We start from the raw sequence: 20583 nt of genomic DNA on the forward strand, positions 1-20583 counted from the left end.
AAAAAAAAAAAAAAAAAAAAAAAAAAAAAAAAAAAAAAAAAAAAAAAAAAAAAAAAAAAGACAGTCAGGAAGTTACACTGGCTCTTCTACATTAGAGCTGAATATAGGACCCCAAAATCTCACCCATAATGCACTAATTTCCTTCAACAAGGTCACTTTTTACTAGTAGTGTCTTCTAGCTTGCTTTGGATGAAGTCGTAAAACTCTCAGCTCCTCCTGTTCCATGACTGCCTGGAAGCTGCTGTGCTCTTACCTTGATGATAATGCACTTAAGTTCTGAACCTGTAAGCTAGCCCAGTGAAATGCCCCTTATAAGAGTTGCCTTGGTCAAGGTGTCTCTTAACAGGAATGAAAACCCTAAGACACTGTGTTTCACCAGTAGTCTCTCATAGGCTCTCTTCATGGTGCCAAGCTTAAACTTCTTTGCACAGCCCCTTTAGTCCTGGGCCATCAACTGCAACTGAGGTTGCACTTTCACCACTGCCCTTTCCTGACCTCTCACAGTGCCAAGCTTCAGCTGCTTTCCATGACTCCTTCATGCCTCAAATCAATTATCACCTGGGTGACTCGTACACATTACAAATCCAGCTGCAGCACGAATTTCAAACCTTGCTTGTCTCTGCCAACACAGCTTCTTTGTACTCAGAGAAAACATTTTCCAGATTTACCTCTGACAGGAACTGGTCTCTTGATGATAATCAACACTAATTTCTGAAGCTCCAGCTACCATCATCATTGTCTCAGTAGTCTCCTTCTACTCTTGACTCTAAAGCCAGAGCCACTTGGCCAATCCTGCCAAGTTCTGCTGCTTGCCAGCCCCCTTTTGTTTTATTATATCCCTGACTGCCTAAGCTTAGCTGTCCTGGAACTTGCTCTGTAAACTGACTTTGGACTCAGAGATCTGCATGCCTATATCTTCTAAATTGTGGGATTAAAGTCATGAATTATGGTGTTTGGACTGAAGCTTTTCTTTACTTGAAACTTGCTCTGTTCCAGGTTAGCCTTGAACTCAAGATCTGCTTACTTCTCCTTCCTGGGATTAGAGGTGTGTACCACCATGCCTGGGCCTAAGCTTTTCATGGCCACAACTCATCAAAATCTAGATCAAAAGTATGTGTCACCCATTTCTGGATTGTGGTTCATTCCAGATTAGAAGACCAAATAAAAACAATGACCAACTTCTGATAATACCTACCATGATGTAACTATTCCCTGTTCAATGTTGAATGCATAGCCAGTAAGTTTAGATGGGTTGGATCTTGCCCTCAAATTCACTGTCTTAGGGTTTTGTTGCTGTGAACAGACACCATGATCAATGCAACTCTTATAAGGACAACATTTAATTGGGGCTGGCTTACAGGTTCAGAGTTTCATTCCATTATCATCAAGGTGGGAGCATGGCAGTGTCTAAGCAGGCATGGTACAGTAGCTAAGATTTCTACATCTTCATCTGAAGGCTGCTAGAAGACTGGCTTCCAGGCAGCTAGGAAGAGGGTCTTAAAGGCCACACCCTTAGTGACACACTTCCTCCAACAAAGCCACACCTCCAAATAGTGCCACTCCTTGGGTCAAGCATACTCAAACCAGCAGTCACCATTTCCTTAATCTGTTTATCTCCTGGAATACAGGATTTAGCTGTTGTGCTCCCTTGTCGCTTTTAATCTTTGTACCATATATTTTTGTATTTTTCCTTTCTAAGCTTGCTATGCTTCATCAAAATGTTCATGAGAGTAAACCACAGCATGGAGTCTAAACTGGGTTGTTTTGAGATTTCCTTTGACAATGCAATTAATTTGACTCTTCACCTTAACCTGAGGCAGATACTTCAGACAAGCAGCCACATTTCCCCCCCAAATGTGACAGTATCTTGGACACATATTAAAATTCTTCTCTGAAACCTCTAGAGCCAGGCTTCCATAGTTCAAATCTCGCTCACCAACAAGTCTTTCATATTCCTAATAGGATAGTCCAGGAATCCCCACTTAAAGCATTCCACTGGTTTCCATATCCAAAGTCCCCAAATCCACTTTCTTCCAAACAAAAGCATGGTCAGACCTGTCACAACTATAACCCACTCCTCTTACCAACTTCGGTCTTCAGGTTTCCATTGCTGTGAAGAGGCACCATAAACCAAGTCAACTCTTACAAAGGACACTAGTTAATTGGGGGCTGTCTTAAAGTTTGAGTCCATTTTCATCATGGCAGTAAGTATGGCTCTTCTGCACTGGGCAGATCTTGAGCATAGGATCTCAAAGCCCACCCCAACAGTAAATCATTTCCACACTGCCTAATAGTGTCACTTGCCATGGGCCAAGCAAATTCAAACCACCAAATATTGTTTTGATTTTTCTTAGATGGGTTTTTCTCTATAGCCCTGTTTTAGAATATGCACTATAGACCAGGCTGACCTGAATTTAAAGATCCACCTGTTTCTGTCTCTAGATTGCTGAGATTAATGGTTAGCACCACCAAGCCAGAACCCTTGACAATTTCTAAGCTCTGTGTGAGGATGTCCATTATTACACATGCAGAGCTTATCTATCTCTTTAGTTTCTTACTTTACTATTTGTAGGGTTTGATTCTAGCATGATAATTTTGAAGGTGAATTAAAGATGAGTCTTTAAAAGAGTACTTTTTGTGTCTTCTCTATTGATGAATTTACTTTTGTAACAGTAATTTCAGCATTAGGTAAAGGCTTTGTCAAATTCAGTGCAGGTGGTTGGTAATATCCAATGAAGAGCAAGACATGGAGATTACATATAGCGTATCTTTATATGGTTTCTCAGAAGTATGAACTTTGTGAATCACAGCAAAATTAGAAGTCTTTGACATATAGTTAATGACATTACATTTTGTCACTATCATCATCATCATCATCATCATCATCATCATCATCATCATCATCAAGATAGGGTATATGTAATTCAGGCTGTCCTGAAACTATTTAGACCAGGATGACATCTGATTCACAAAGATCTTCTCGCCTTTGCCTCCTGAGTGCTGGGATTAATGGTGTGCACTACCTTGCATGGAATTATGTATTTTTGGATGTTGAACAAATATTTTATTGCACTTTTCCCCAGGGGCTAGAGAGATGGCCTAGTTGATAAAACCACTGGCTCTTCTTTTAGAGTACTGGGGTTCTATTCCCAACACACACACACACACACACACACACACACACACACACACACACACACACACACACACAAGCAGTTCACAACTTATTTCCCCCTCTGAGATACCAGGCATCCATGTAGTGCACAATGACAAAAGTGCACGTGTGCATGCACATGCACATGCACACACACACACACAGAGAGAGAGAGAGAGAGAGAGAGAGAGAGAGAGAGAGAGAGAGAAATCTTTTTACACAATAGGCAAATTTTTATTTTAGCATTATTTTAAAAAATATAAAAGTTCATTAATGGTTTTCCCATGTTGCTTATTCTTAATTTTTTTTATGAATATAGTTAGAATTTGTAAGTAGAGAAAATACTGGATAAATGCTATGTTACATTATTTACAATGGTATGTTTCTCTCCAGTATGAACTCTCTGATGTCTTTTAACATGTGACTCTTGGGTATAGGAGTCATCATATTCCATACATTTGTAAGGTTTGTCTCCAGTATGAATTTTCTGATGTGCTCTAAGGTAGGAGCACCTAGTAAAAGATTTGTCACACTTTGTACATCTATAAGGTTTCTCTCCAGTATGAATTCTCTGATGTGTTCTAAAATTTGAGTTATGAGTAAAGGACTTGTCACATTTCATACATTTGTAAGGTTTCTCTCCAGTATGAAGTTTCTGATGTCTTCTGAGATTTGAAATCTGGTTAAATGATATGTCACAGTCTCTGCATTTGTAAGGTTTCTCTCCGCTATGAATTTTCTGATGTTCTCTAAGGTGAGAATACCTAGTAAAAGATTTATCACATTCTATACATCTGTAAGGTCTCTCGCCAGTATGAACTCTCTGATGTGTTCTAAGATGTGAGGCCTGAGTAAAGGATTTGTCACATTCTATACATCTGTAAGGTTTCTCTCCACTATGAATATTCTGATGTGCTTTTAGAGTTGAACAGCTAGCAAAAGATTTGTCACATTCCTTACATTTGTAAGGTCTCTCTCCAGTGTGAACTTTCTGATGTGTTCTAAGATATGAATTATGGGTAAAGGATTTCTCACATTCCATACATTTGTAGGGTTTCTTTCCAGTATGAATTGTCTGATGTATTTTAAGAGTTGAGCAGGTAATAAAAGATTTTCCACATTCTTTACATTCATAAGGTCTCTCTCCAGTGTGAACTCTGTTATGATGGTTTCTAAGATATGCACGCTGAGTAAAGGATTTGTCACATTCTCTACATTTGTAAGTTTTCTCTTCAGTATGACTTTTCTCATGTTCTCTAAGAGTGGAGTTCTCACGGAAAGATTTGTTACATTCCTTACATTTGTAAGGTCTCTCTCCAGTATGAATACTCTGATGTCTTCGAAGATGTGAACTATGAATAAATGATTTGTCACACTCCCTACATTTATAAGGTTTCTCTCCAGTGTGAATTTTCTGATGTGTTTTAAGAGTTGTGGTTGTAGTAAAGGATTTGGCACATATCTCACATTTGTAAGGCTTTTCACCAGTATGGATTCTATAATGCCTTTTAAGATGTGATAATTCAATAAAGGCCTTACCACATTCTTTGCATTCATGATGCATCTCTGGAGAATGAGTTTTCTGATGCCACCTTAATGATGCATAGTGGGTAAAGGATCTGCCACACTCATTGCACTTGTAAGGCTTCTCTCCAGTATGGAGTCTGTAATGTTTTCTAAAGTGTGAAAGCTGATGAAATTCCCTGCCACATTCTGGACAACTACAATGTTCCTCAGAAGTATGGATTTTCTGATGTGTCCTGAAATTGGGATAGTGGGCAAAGGATTTGTCACACTCCTTACATTTGTAAGGCTTCTCTCCAGTATGCAATTTCTGATGACTTTTAAGTGCTGACAACTGAACAAATGACTTTTCACATTCTTTGCATTTGTAAGGTTTCTCCCCAGTATGACGTCTTTGATGTATTTTCAGATGCGTGCACTGGGTAAAGGATTTATCACAAATATTGCACTTGTAGGGTTTCTCTCTGGTATGAATTCTCTGATGGACAGTGAGGCTTGAGGAGGTACTGAAGCATTTCCCACATTTGCCACACTGGTGTGGTTTCTCTTTAATGTAGACTGTTTGTTGCATGAGACTGTAAGCAGAGCTGAAATAGTCATCATATACTTCCTGTCTCTGCTCTTTCTTTGCAGTGTAGAGTCTCTGATCCTGACTAATGACGGAACACAAAGTTAGAGATTTCTCATAGTCTTTAGATTCACAAGGTTCTTCTCCAGTGGGAGTGCTTTTATGACTATCTCTATTTGACAAGCAAACAGAGGCATCCCTTTCCTTACAGCATGTGTAGTTATTAGAGGTTTCTGTAGCGTCACTTGTTTTATAAAGTGCACTGTGGGAAGGTTCAGGAAGCATTTCTCCAAGTTCATTAAAATGATGAGACTCCTTGTCAGTCTTCACATGCTGATAGGTAGCATCACATATGCAGTAGTTCTCTGAAAAATGAGTATAATTCAGATTAATAGGGCTTGTTCTGTGTTTAAACATTTGATAAATGACTGTCTCCCTAAAGTCAGCTAGCAACTATTAGACTTACACATGTTTCTTTCACTGTAATTTTATGTATTATCACAAATCCAGCCTGACAGCCTTCAAAGATCTGTAATGTATAATAAATTTGGCATCTCATGGAAAATATTTGATGGCTCAAGATGGACCAACACTTGAAGAGTCAGTAATTACCTTTGGGGTGAAACTCACTGACTGATCATATTTAGAATACACATGTCTATTCAGAAATTGATCAAGAAGAGTGTAATGCAATCCAGGTTCACAGTGTTTGTTCAATGAAGGGTACAGTTCAGAAGATGCAAATCCTTCTAATGTTAAAGGCTTACTTAAAAGCCTCAAAGGGTTAATATTTTTTCTAAAAATACCACACTAGATTCCTCAAAAATAAGGAAGTAAAGAGGATATTTTGCCAGATGTCAGAGGCTCTAGAATAAAGAGCTTAGAGTCTAGATCATTTGAAGTAGGGCTATCATGGGCAACTATTGCTTATTTCTTTCCTCTACTGTCTGAGCTACTCACATTGCTGTGTTTTTTAACTTTCTTTATAGGGATGTTCTTAAGCTTACATGGCACACTGTTTCTTGGCATTTTCTTGCCCAAGGGTTTCTGTGTTTTCTCCACAGACAAAAATGAAGGACGTAAAGGAAGGCAATTGCAGAATAATGCTACTTCATGGACTCATGTTACACTGATAGTTTTTAAAGTAAACAATCTGATATCAGCATAGTCAAGTTAATCTGCATTTTATACTGTCACTAAGTGACCACAATTTAGGTGAAGTAAGGCACAATGTCTTCTAACAATTACAGCAAGCAAGATGCAACCGGGACCAGGATATTATAATAAGCTAAACAATTGGGTATCATTTCAAGTGAAACTGAATGCAGAAAATGTGTTTTCCATTCTTGCTTTCTCTTTCACTTGAATCCTTCTCAGTTGTTCTTCTCATTCACTAGCCCATCCTAGTTATGGCTCCTCTCTCCTTTCTACCTTCCAGAGAAAACTCACTTGTTCCAGACAGGTAACCAGGCCTACAGTACATACAATAATCCACAAGTTTTGTGAGGTAGCCCATGACTCATGCTAAAATTTTTAAAAAGAATACAGGTGTCTTAGACAATACTCTCCTCAGTACATAAAGACAACATAAAATAGAAGAATCCAGGAATGGATTCCCAATTGCTATTTCCTGTCAGAATCTTTAGCATATACAGGGAGAAATTTCAGTTTGGATATCTTAAGGGTTTTTTCCCACAATTAAAATCATGTTGCTGATTACATTGTGGGAACAAAATAAAGGGTGCATGAAACATCTAAAATACAAATGGAAAGTAAAAATCAAATACCATGAAAAGTTCTTTTCTACTAGCCAACTTTCTCTATTTTCATGTTATTTCCAAAGAGCTTTAACAAAGAATTTTACTATGTATAAAGTCAGGACACACAAAAGATGAGTTGATAGTTCCTCAAGCAAAATGTTCTCACCAACAGAGACCAGGTTTCTGTAATTCTCCAACATCACATCAATGTACAAAGCCCTCTGAGTAGAGTCCAGGCATTCCCACTCCTCCTGAGGGAAGTCCACAGCCACATCCCTGAATGTCAACAGACACTGAAACAAAAATGCACAGAGTAACCATGTGACGCTAGGCACAGTGCTTCTCTGGAAATGATGGAATGTAGATGAACGAAGGACATTACTCAAAGAAATGATTTCTAATATAGTCACACTCTATAATGAATGTACTACCTCTGTGAAAACAGGATGACACAAGAGTCTTACAAGCATATCCATGAAACAAGATATACATTTGATGATTATCTACCTGATATGTCCCAAAGGATCACAGTGTACAATCTAACCAAAAGGCACAGAGACAGTATCCAAATTAACAAAAACAGAAAGGAATAGGGAGACATAACACCAAACATTGAGGAAATTAAAACTATTATTAGGTCTTACTTCAAAACCCTATATACTCTACAAAACTGGAAAATCTAAGTGAAATGAATTATTTTCTAGATAGACATCATTTACCAAAGTTAAATCAAGATCAATTAAATTGTCTAAATAATCCCATAACCACCAAGGAAATAGAAGCAGTCATTAAACGTCTCCCAATCAAAGAAAGGGAAGGGCCAGATGGTTTAAGCTTAGAATTCTACCAGACTTTCAAAGAGCTAATACCAATACTCCTGAAACTGTTCTATAAAATAGAAACTGAAGATTGCCAAACTCATTCTATGAGGCCACAGTCACCCTGATACCTAAACCACAGAAAGACTCAAAACAACAACAACAACAACAACAACAACAACAAAACAGATTTCATATTAATGTCCCTTATGAACACTGATGCAAAAATACTCAGTAAAATACTTGCAAATGGAATTTAAGAACACATTAAAAACATCATCCACCATGATCAAGTAGCCTACATCCCAGAAATGGAAGGATGGTTCAATATACCAAAAACCATCCATGTAACGTACTGTATAAACAAAGTAAAAGAAAAAAAAAATCCACATGATCATCCCATTAGATGCTGAAAAGGCCTTTGACAAAAATCCAACACCTCTTCATTTTAAAAGTCTTGGAATGACCAGAAGTACAAGGAACATACTTAAAAACAATGAAAGCAATGTACAGCAAGTCAAGAGATAACATCAAATTAAATGGATAAAAACTTAAATAACTCACCAAAATTGGACAAAGTAAGACTGTCTATTTTCTCCATATCTCTTCAATATAGTACATGAATTTCTAGCTAGAAGAATAAGACAACTAAAGGAGATCAATGGGATACAAATTGGAAAGGAAAAAGTCAAAGTATCACTATTCAAACATGTTATGATGGTATACATAAGTGACTCCAAAAAATTCTACCAAAGAACTCCTACAGTTGAGAAACACCTTCAGAAAAGTGAATGGATACAAATTTAACTAAAAACAAAAAACAAAAAACAAAACAAAACAAAAAAACAGTAGCCTTCTCTTATACAGATGATAAATGGGTTAAGAAAGAAATAAGGGAAACAATATTCCTCACAATTACCACAAATAATATAATTATCTTGTTGTAACACTAACCAAGCAAGTAAAAGATCTGTATGACAAGAACTTCAAGTCTCTGAAGAAAGAAATTAAAGAAGATATTAGAAGATGGAAAGATCTCCCATGCTCATGAATCAGTAGCATTAACATAGTGAAAATGGACATCTTGCCAAAAGCAACCTACAGATTTAGTGTAATTTCCATCAACGTTCTAACATAATACTTTATAGACTTTGACAAAACAATTCACATTTTCTATGGAAACACCCAGGACCGCTAAAGCAATCCTATACAACAAAGGACCTCTGGAGGTATCACTATCCCTGATTTCAAGCTGTGTTACAGAGCAATAGTAATAAAAGCTGCATGGTATTTGTACTGAAAGAGAGAGATTGCTTAACAGTATCAAACTGAAGACCCAGAAATAAACACATATACATATGGACACTTAAGTTTTTTTTTTTTTTTTTGGTTCTTTTTTTTTTTTTCGGAGCTGGGGACTGAACCCAGGGCCTTGTGCTTCCTAGGCAAGCGCTCTACCACTGAGCTAAATCCCCAACCCCCGACACTTAAGTTTTGACAAAGAAGTCAAACCATACAATGGAAAAAGGAAAGCATCTTTAAGAAATGGTGCTGGTCTAACTGGATGTCTGCATACAGAAGAATGCAAATAGATCCACATCTATTACATTGCACAAAACTCAAGACCAAGTGGAACAATGGCATCAGCATAGAACTGGATATACTAAATCTAACAGATTAGAAAGTGGGAAATAGTCATTGGTACAGGATAACTTCCTGAAGAGAACATCGGTGTCTCAGACACGAAGATCAACAATTGAAAAACGGGCCCTTATGAAACTGAAAAGCCCATTAATAGAACAAAATGGTAGCCTACAGATTGGTAAAAGATCTTTATTAACCCTATATCTGACACAGGGCTAATATCTAAAATATATAAAGAACTCAAGTAGTTAGACACCAACAAACCAATAACCTGATGAAAAACTGGGGTACAGAGCTAAAGAGAGACTTCTCAACAGCAGAATATCGAATGGCAGAGACACACTTAAAGAAAAATTCAATGTACTGCATCATCCAGAAAATGCAAATGAAAAAGATGCTGGGATTCCATCTTCTACCCATCAGAATAGCTAAGGTCAAAAACAACTAATATTGGCAAGGATGTAGAGCAAGGCAAACACTCCTCCCTTGCTGGTGGGAAAGCAAACTTTTACAACCACTCTGGAAATTAACCTGGTGGTTTCTTAGAAAATTATGACTAGTTCTACCTGAGTACTCACCTATACCACTCCTGGGCATGTATCCAAAGATGATCCACCCTACCACAAGGATACATGCTCCACTATGCTCATAGCATCTTTATTCATAATAGCCCAGAAACTGGAAACAACCCATATGCCCCTCACTAGAAGAACAGATACAGAAAATGTGGGTCATTTACAGCATGGAGTACTAATCAGCTATTAAAGTCAAGAGCATCATGAATTTTGCAGGGAAATGATGGAACTAGAATATATCATCCTGAGTGATATAACTGAGGCCCAGAAGAACATGTCTGATATTGTAGTGGTTTTAATATGATTGATCCAGGGAGTGGCACTGTTGGAGGTGTGGTCTTGTTGAAGGGTATCTCTCACTTTGCAGGTGGGCTTTAAGAGCTTCCTCCTAGCTGCCTGAGGATGCCAGTCTTCATGTTCAACTCCTCTTGCACCATGCCTGCCTGGGAACTGTCATGATCCTGACTTGATGATAATGGACTGAACATGTGACTCTGTAAGCTGGACCCAATTAAACGCTGTTCTTATAAGAGTTACCTTGGTCATGGTCTTCACAGCAATAAAACCCTAACTAAGACAAGTATGTACTTGTTTATATGTGGATATCAGCCATAAAGTACAGGATTACCAGGCTACACTCCATAGACTCAAAGAAGCTAAATAAGAAGGCCGGTCCAAGCAAGGATGCTTTTCACTTAGAAGAGGGACGGAATAAAACAGTCAGAGGAGGCAGATGGAGGGAGGTAACTGTGTGAAGGTGGGTGGGAAGGGGAATAGAGGAGGGTCAGGAGCAGGTGTGGAGAGAAAGAGGAGAGAGGGCCAGAGGGCAGGGAGAATGAATGGAAATTGGTGACTGGCGAGGATGGTGGTGAGGGCATCTATAAAATGTGCCAGAGACCTGAAATGGGGGAGCCTCCCAGGAGTCTATGGGGGTGACTTTAGCTAAGACTCCTAGCAATAAAGACATGGAACCTGAATTGACTACTTCCTCTACCCAGGCAGGACCCCCAGTGGGAGTGATAAGGACACTAATGCACCCACAAAACTGTAGCCACAAAATGTGTACCGTCTACAAGAAATTCAAGGACAAAGATGGAACAGGGAATGGCCAACCAATAACTGGCCCAATTTGAGAACCATCTCATGGTCAAGCACCAATCCTGGACACTGTTAATGATACTCTGTTATCCAGTAATTTGATGACAAGAGCCTAGCATAAATGTCCTCTGAGAGGCTCTGCCCAGCTAACTGAAACAGAAGCAGAAACTCATAGCCAGACATTGGATGGAGCTTAGGGAATCCTGTGGAAGAGGTGGGGAAGGATTGAAGGACCATTAGAGGATAGGAACTCTTTAAAAAGACCAACAGAGTCAACTAACCCGGACCCCTGGGGGAATCACAGAAACTGAACCACCAACCCAAGGGCATACACAGGCTGAGCCCAAGGCCCCCTGCACATATGTAGCAGATATGGGACTTAGTCTTCATGTGAGTCCTCCAACAATTGGCACAGGGGCTGTCTGTAAATCGTTGCCTGCCTGTGAATTCCATTTCCCTAACTAGGCCGTTGAGTCTTAACTCAGTGGGAGTGAATGGGCCAAGTCCTGTAGAGACTTGATGTACCAGGGGGCCTTCTACCCTCTTAGAAGAGAAGGGGAAGGAGGAGGGAGGGAGGGACAACTGATGGGGGAAACAGGAGGCAGAACAGCAATCGGGATCAAAAAAGGGAATAGATAAATAAGTTAATGGAAAAATGGAATACTATTCAGCTAATGAGAAAAATGTAACAAGAACTTGTAGAAAAAGGCTAGGCTTAAAATGTGGAATATTAAGTAAGGTCATACAATGTCAGAAAGAAAAAACTACATTTTCTCTCATATGCATAACTTAGCCAATAATATATCTATATGGAGATAATGTATATGTGAGCACAGTAGAATATGGAGAAAAACATGAAAAGTTAAATATGAGGGGATGAGGTAGAACTGAAAGGACAGCTTTTTAGTTCTAATTCTGTCAGGTTTTTGGGGTTTTGGTGGTGGGTAAATTCATCAATTTGTTGGATTAAATGAATGTCTCTAGAGTTTTAGTTCTCAATGACCAATGTAACCATATATAATTTTATTCAGTTCTATAGACTTTCAGTCTGGTTAATTTTAGTGTTTGATTTTGTGTGTGTTTCCACTGTGTTTTATAATCAGGTTAAAGCAAATTATCAGAGGGAGAAAATTAAAGTTTTGCAATATTTGAAGATACAACATTTCTAGAAAGAAAGTGAACATGACTACTGACCTGGGACATGTTTACTGGAGAATCATCCATTTCTTTCTGTTTCTCTCCTTTGAATTTCTCTTTAAGGTACAATGAATAGCCACCTGTGGCCCTTTCATATAAGGGGTCAGAAAAGAAAAGCAGAAATTAATACTGAAAGCTATTAAAGAACAGTTTCAAACCACATTAAAAAGACCCAAGCAACAGAATACTACCTGGTGGTCAATCAGCAATCCCAAAGCCAGGAGAGCATGAAAAGACACTGAAAATTTAGAGAGAAAATCAACATGAACCATATTGTTGCAACCAGAAAAATAGTTTCTTTAAATTGATGGAGTCATAATCTGTGACAGATTAACAAAATTCATTTCCGTAAAGCAGCACAGTACATAATAAATTAGATGCAAATTTTACACAGGTTCAAGAGAAGAACTATCCATAAGAAATAATACATTGCATGTGAAGAATAGACAACTACAGGAAAACTTAGAAGTACTCATTTATAGGCAGGACAGCAAAGCACTAACACGGAGGAGGAATAAGAATACTACCAATATTCAAACAGCAGCAATATTAAAAAACAAAAGCACTGGGAATAAAAACCCCATGGGCATAAAATGTGTCCACTGTGGATTTCCAGATGGAGAATCCTCAATTAAATAAGCAAATCCTCATGTTAAATAAGTGTAGCATATGACACAGCAATTCTATTCCTTCCTATATGTTGCAAACACTCAAATCCTGTTACAGAGATACATGCTAACTCATGTTCACTGGCGCTATATTCACAACAGCTACAGAATGAAAACGACCTAAATATCTGAGGAATGGAAACTGAAAATGAGGTAAGTATTCACTAGGAGATGTAAAGAAAATCGAAATCAAGACGTTTGCAGGTAAATAGATAGAACTAGAAGATGATTCTGATTGGAGTGACTCAGACTCAGAAAGACAGGCATTGCATGTTCTCGTTCATAGGAAGTTCCTTTCCAAATTGTCAGGTCTGAGTTCACAACGTGGGGTAACTTTAAGGAAGGAAGGAGCAACTTTGTTGGGATATCGAGGAATAATAAAGGGGGAAATACCAGGGGAAAAAATGACTTGAAGGGGAAAATTGAAAAACTGTATTGTGGGAAAAGGCAAGACATAAACATATAAGAAATAGGGTAAAATAACTGTAACCTTGTCTAGAAAGTCATCAAGAATCATACTAATATCCAGCCACCAAAAAAGCCTTATACAACTACATAATCAATAAAGAAGCACATGGATTTAACAGACCACGCTCACCAGGTGCTGGAAGGACTAAGGTGCACTTATTAGAGTTCTACAGTGTAGGTCATAAGATAATGTAAGTTTAATATACAGTGTCTTCCTAGACACTGTCCTCACTCAAATTCCTAAACAATAGATGTATTTCTTTCAGGAATTTCTTGAAATGTAAATAGATAATATTACCTATGCTAAGCATGTAAACAGATTACAGCATTCAGAACAAGAAAAACGACAGCTGAGGTTAAAACTTATTTTTTGGAGCTGGAGAGTTGGCTCAGCGATTAAGAGCACTGTCTGCTCTTCCTGAGGTCCTGAGTTTGATTCCCAGCAACCACATGGTGACTCACAACCATCTGAAATGGGATCCGATGCCCTTTTCTGTGTGTCTGAAGACAGCTACAGTGTACTCATATAAATAAAATAAATCTTAAAAAAAAAAACCTTATTTTTCTACAAAAGCTTTACTTCATATCTAAAGATACAAAATACCGAGAAAGAATATGGACTGCAGTGAAGGTGAGACGATTACAATTATGCTAGTGAAAGAAATAAATCAAGACAAAGTATTAAAATAAATAAATATAAATTATAAAATAAATTAATATAAAGAGTATTAGCACATGATAAGATGGTTCTAGACGCAAAGTCCTTGGTCAGCACACATGCATGTTACAAAACCCAGAATGCAGACTGTCGGAACCCACCGGTGGCAGGAGTCTATCAGTTCCTAGGGGGAAGTGAGGATTAAAGAAAGGAAGGCAGAAAGAAGACACAGGGACAGGAGATCGATTCTGGAGGGCTGTTAGTGAACACTGAAGCAGCCCCGAGTTTATGTTGCATAACCTTTTTATACCCCACACTGCCATAGGAAGCAAAACCACGAGCTAGCAGAAACTATCTATACAGGATATCTCTCCCCATCCAGAGGCCTCCCTGTTCCTTCCATCAAGGTCCACAGAATCCCTTGCCTTGAGCCTGAAGTATATCTCCTAACTTTCCATGCAACAGCAGGCCAGCAAATCTGACAGCAGACCCTGCCTTGACAGAAAACAGGAGACTACATAAAATGTGAAAAGTGCACACTGCCTCATGTGCTTTTTACACACAACCTAGGAGGAGGTTCGTCTTCTCTAAGTCTCCAAGCAACTCCTACTAAGTCCTATTTGTATGTTTTACAGAAAGCAATCCTGAAAGTACCGAGGAGCAGCGCAGAGCTAGAAAACGCTAAGAGGATCACATCTAGAGCCGATCTCACAGTATATTACAATCACAGCAATGGAAACCACTTGGAACTGTCATGACAACAGACAATAGGAGATGTCCCTGGGAAGACAGGATAGACAGACTTTACCTGTCTGCGAATACAGTTCCTGATTCTTATTACAACTCGGCATTATTTTCAGGAATGGAAGAATTAACACTAAAAGATAGAGAATATCAAGGCTGGAGAGATGACTCAATGGTTAAGAGCTCTGTCTGCTCTTTTAATAGTCCTGAGTTCACTTTCTAGCAACCACATGGTGGTTCAAAGCGATCTGTAATGGGATCTGATGCCCTCTTCTGGTGTATCTGAAGATAGTGACAGTGACAGTGTATTTACATACATTAAAATAAATAAATAAATAAATAAATAAATAAATCTAAAAAAATGAAAAGGAATAGAATGTGCTAAAATACCAAAAGCTCCATCATTAAATATCCCATCTAGGAGTATTAATTTTCATCATTTTATAATACATTAAAATCACTGAAATGAAAACCATTTAATATTGGTGTGTAGACCTGATCAGTGATGCACATAGAATAAGGACAGCATCACTCACATGCACAGTCAGGTAACATTTTATTGCCTCCGAGTATCAGTTCTTCTGTAGAAAGTCTTCTCATGTCTACAATAGGATAACCCTGAGGAGATTTTTCTCAGCGGAAGTCTCCAGAATTATTTCTAGACTGTGGCAAAACTGATTTCATGTCCCACTTCCACATTCATTTGAAAACTTGGCATTCCTTCACCAACGCTCCAACATACCTGGATCCTTAGCTACCGGCTCTTTGTTCTGTCCACAGGGGAGCAGGTCTGAGTGATCATTGACCCTGTACAAGAGAAAGAGATTCTTCAGCAAGCATCTGCATTTGTAGCACAGTACTGTGCTCAGTGGATGAAGAAAGAATTCTACAGTGATCCCCCAATTGTCAAGCAGTGTCGGAACACTGAAAATATTTAGAAAGCATTTTCAGTTACTGTAACTCAAAAACTCACTTCCAATCACAGCTCAGTCAAATCTCAGGGGCACAAATGGAACTGAATGATTGGGATGAAAATATTAAACACTAATGAGGTTCTAAATTTATCCTGGACTAAAAATGACGAAAGCCTTTCACTCCCAAAAGAACTCATTCTTGCAGAGTAACTTGCCACAAATCCCTGAGGAAGAGCAAGAGGGCTGAAGCAAACTATTCTCACTCACACAAGCCAGACTACTGTAATTCTGCAACATCCAGTCTCTGTATAAAGCACTCCCCACATGGTTCTGACATTGCCCCTTTCTGGCAGAAGTCCACAGTCACACTGGCCACAAAATACAAAACAGCAGTTTGAACAGTGGTCCTGGTGCATACCTTAAACCTAGCGCACAGGAGACAGAGTCAGGTGTAACTGTGACTTCCAGTCCAGCCTGGTCTACATAGTGAGTTCTGGGCCAGACAGGGGAACACAATGGGTTCAAGCCACAGACACAGCAGACACAGGAACCAAGCCAAATCAAACCAAACCAAACCAAAAAACAGTTTGTGTTCATGGACAGAGTAGTTTTCTAGAACTGAGGAGACAAAAGACTTTTGCTCACTTTTTACTGATATAGAAGAGTTAAAGTAATTATTTGACAGATGATTTATAGTACCATCCTATAAAACTACCCTTTCTGTTTTATTTCTTTTTTTCCTTTTCCTTCTCTCTCTTCCCACCGACACGATTTCTCTTTGTGGCTCTGGCTGTTCTTAAACTCCCTGTGTGTACCAGGGTGTCAAGGAACTCCCAGATCCAACTGCCTCAGTTTCCCAAGTGTAGGGATTAAAGGCTTGTGCCAACACCAGCTGGCTTATAATGTTCTTTCTAACTGTGAACTGTAACAGATGTGCAACTTGGTCATCATGTTGGTCCCCTAACAACTGGAGCAGAGGCTGTTTCTGACTCTGTTGACTGCCTTTGGATCCCCTTTCCCTAACTGGGCTGCCTTGTCTAGCCTCCATAGGAGATATGCCTAATCCTACCGTATCTTGATGTGCCAAACAGGACGGATATCTATGGGAGGCTTTCCCTTCTCTGAGGATAAGGGGAAGAAGGCGTCATGGAGGGGAGGAGTGAAGGAGAGGAAGAGTGAGGGACTTGGAGGAGAGGAAACAGTCATGACAATGTACCGTAAATAAATGAGAAAACAGTTTACTTTTAAAAGTTACATTTAAACTATACCTATGAAACTCGCAACAAATATACTTTTAGATTCAATTACATTTCCAGCCATTCCTTATATGACTAGTAGCTAAAATCTCTCTGGGCTGTCAAGTTACCAAGTATGTCCCGGGTATGTCAGAGGAGTTAACGTGTAAGTAAATTTAAAGAGCTTTGTCCTTTACACCTCAACAAAGAGAACTGGTGTACAAATATCAATAGATAAACTCAAATATTCTACTATTCCTATATTTTGAAAATCACATGATCAATGAAAAAACACATCAGGATTATTTCAGTTTGTATGCGCTGAAATATATCGAGAATGAAAGAAAATGACAGCGAAATTTCACAGCTAGCTTACTTATGAACACCAGAAACACTGATCACACCCTGCTCCCTTCCAGCCCGTTTCCCAGTCCCGCAGCTCCTCTGACTTGGGAGGTTTCAGGCACGCGGGGCTATAGTTTCAGCTGCTGAGCTGCTGACTCTCCCAGGATGCCTCGCGCGGCACCACGGTTGCCCCGAGTTTTAGCTTCTCCCAAATTTCGCCCCCGGGCCTGCACCATGCTACTCCCCACGGTGTAGGGCCGCGAGCTCTGGACGTGAACAGGTCATTGACACTTTTGGCTTTGGTTCTCAGCCCGACTTACCTGGCTTCTCTCACCTACTTTTCCAGCTTCCGCTCACGTCACCCCACTAACTCCTCCCACTCGGAACCCTTTCTACTGTACCCCTGTAAGGTCCAACATCCTTGCACCCTCCGTTTCCGGGCGAGTGGTCCGGCCCTGCGGAGACCGGTCCCTCCCACTTTGTCTTAGACTGCTTTCCACACAGCTCAGCTTGCCCAGCCTCCCCACATGCTTGCTGCTAGACCAGAAGTGGATCTGGTACGACTCTACACCCTGATATCTGATCCCCGTACTGAGTACAGAACCCTTTAGATAAAAGACAGGCCGTCTAATACCCCCACTGGACTCAGGAATGCATACTTTATACCAAACAACAACACAGACTGAATTCAGAAGCCCGAGTCCCAACCCCAAAACACAAACATGAGAAGCCAAGAGCAAAGCCTGGAATTTTGACTTGGGAAGAGACATGTAAAGAACTTGGATTTTGAAAAGAAGTAGGTGTCTCAAGAAGTCAGTGGTCAACAACCCTTTGCTATCTGCCCAGGGCAGAATTCATCCTGTGCTTGTACCACTAGATGGCGGTCTTGTCATTTTACTAACTGAGAAAGCTAGTCTGTGACTCATACTTAAGGTGAGAAAAAACAGAATTGTTTGTTTCCTTCCCCACCGCGCCCCTCCCTCCCCTCTCGCCCCTCCCTCCCTCTCGCCCCTGCCCCCTCCCCTCTCGCCCCTCCCTCCCCTCTCGCCCCTCCCTTGAGTGTTGAATGCAGAGACCTTAACTCTCACAGATGCAAAAAATAAATAAGGTAAACGGTTCTAGTCCTAACAAAGTCAGTTACTCCATCCTATCTCTAGCTCTGGGAACACCAAAAGAAGAGGTGGTTAGGAAATAAGAGGGGAAAGGCTGAGAAACACCATTCTCTAGACTCCATATAACTATTGTAGTCAGTAACCAACAGCAGCTGTCCTTGTCTGCACTGGCCCCATACAAGCCCACAACCAGTATAGGAAAGGGAATGGCTCACTTTACCTGATGTTGGCTATAGATAGACTGTAGGAGAATACTGTTATTCTCTTCTGAGCACATCAGGCTCCAACACATAGATCCAAACCCACATCCTCACAAATGGCTGTTGTAAATCTTAGTGGGCTGGCAATATGAAGAGAGATGAACACAACAGAGAGATTTGTTGGAATTGTAGAGCAGAAGAACAGAGGTTTAGGAGGTGAGACTGGTCAATATTTGATGTGGGCACACAAATGCAATATGCCAGTATGAAATAGCTAATAGTAGAAAACTTGGGGGAGTTCATTCGTTCATTCACTCATTCATTTGGGACAGGTTTTTTTCTCTGCATAGCACAGTTATTAACGAAGTGTGTTATCATGCCCAGCTCAAAAAACGTTTTAAAAAAAGACTTCTTTTGCGTGAGTGCTCTATCTGCATGTACACCTGTATACCAGAAGAGGGCATCAGAGCCCATTACAGATGGTTGTGAGCCATGATGTGGATGCTGAACTCAGGACTTCTGGAAGGGCACCCAGTGCTCTTAACCTCTGAGCCATGTCCCTGCCCCTCAAAATTGTTTTCAAATTACCACATCAGTCTATAATTTTTTTTATTGTATCAGTATCCGGTGGGGGTGCTTGTATTTGTTAAATTTTGGTTGTTAATTGTTTGTTTGTTGTTATTGTTGTTTTTTGAGACAGGCTGGCCTTGAATTCACTGAGATCAGCCTACTCTGCCTCTGGAATGCTAGGATTAATGAGATGGTCCACCAAGCCTGGCTCGGACTCTGGTTTCATGTCAGGTAATAGTTAAGAGTCAGAAAGTCTTGCTTTTTTGTGTCAGGAAGTAGTAAATGTTAAGTAGCTTTGACATTAGTTATATGAAATAAAATCCTGTCCATCTTGTGATGGGATTGTTTTATGGATGGCATTTTATGCCCAACAATGGGAAGAGGGAACTCAAGAGTCCACCTCCATAGATAGAAGTGGAAGGACAGGGTTACTAATCCACAGTCAAAATTTCTGACCCAGAACTGTTCCTGTCTAGAAGAACTGCAGGGACAAAAATAGAGAAGTGACTGAAGACAGGAGCCTAGCATGGATGTCCTCAGAGAGGCTCTACCAGCAGCTGACTGAGACAGACACAGATATTTACACCCAACCATTTCACTTAAGTTGGGCCCCTATGATTGAATTAGAAGAAGGATTGAAGAAGCAGTTGGGGAGGGTGAACCCATAGGAAGACCAGCAGTCTCCAGAGACTAGCCACCAACCAGGCAGCATGCAGGAGCTGGTCTGAGGCCTCCAAATATAGCAGAGTACTGCCTGGGCTGGCCTCAGTGGTAGATGCAATTAATGAGGCCCCAGGGAAGGGGGAGGTCTGGTTGTGGGGAGGACCCTCTTGGAGGCAAGGGGGATGAAATAGGATGAGGAACTGTGGGAAGAGAGACCGTGAAGGGGTGTGCCAATAGCTGGAATGTAAATAAAATAATTCTTTAAAAAGGAGGCATTTTATAATTACTTCATATTGCTATGTGTAGCGTTGTTAATATTGTCTGTTTTATGCTGTTTACATTTGATATGTTATATGCACCTGGAATCTCACCTATTTTGATTAGATTTTCCAATTTAGTGTAATAGAAGTCTTCATTAAGAGTAGACATAGGATCCTATTGTTACTCATTTTTAAAAATAGGTTGTGCCTTTACCTTGGGTAATGGTCAGGATGATCAATGCTGGCACATAACTTTAATCCCAGCCCTGTGGAGGCAGAGTCTGGCAGATCTCTTTCAGTTCAAGACCAACCTAGTCTACTGAGTGTGTTTCAGATCAGCTAAAATTACACAATGAAACCTAGTCTCTACAAACAAACAAACAAAAGAAAGGAGGGAGGGAGGGAAGG

General features: G+C 39.8%; 1 protein-coding gene across 6 annotated transcripts; it reads right to left on the reverse strand.

The window, feature by feature from the left end:
* Positions 1-3371: 3371 nt before the first annotated feature.
* On the reverse strand, positions 3372-17746 carry LOC116892746 (zinc finger protein 54-like). 6 transcript variants are annotated; one of them, XM_032894620.1, is made up of 5 exons: positions 17705-17746; positions 15619-15683; positions 12336-12426; positions 7173-7299; positions 3372-5611 (listed from the first exon to the last, which is right to left on the reverse strand). In XM_032894620.1, exons 3-5 carry the CDS (start codon positions 12363-12365, stop codon positions 3510-3512), a joined length of 2259 nt encoding a protein of 752 aa, XP_032750511.1. In that variant the 5' UTR covers positions 12366-12426; positions 15619-15683; positions 17705-17746; the 3' UTR covers positions 3372-3509. The 6 variants fall into 6 exon arrangements, with proteins under 6 accessions (XP_032750511.1, XP_032750512.1, XP_032750509.1 ...); XM_032894621.1 differs by lacking the exon at positions 17705-17746 and adding an exon at positions 17428-17689; XM_032894618.1 differs by lacking the exon at positions 17705-17746 and adding an exon at positions 17402-17689.
* Positions 17747-20583: the final 2837 nt, after the last annotated feature.

Source organism: Rattus rattus, chromosome 2 (assembly GCF_011064425.1).
Source record: "Rattus rattus isolate New Zealand chromosome 2, Rrattus_CSIRO_v1, whole genome shotgun sequence".
In the NCBI taxonomy this organism is placed as follows: Eukaryota; Metazoa; Chordata; class Mammalia; order Rodentia; family Muridae; genus Rattus; species Rattus rattus.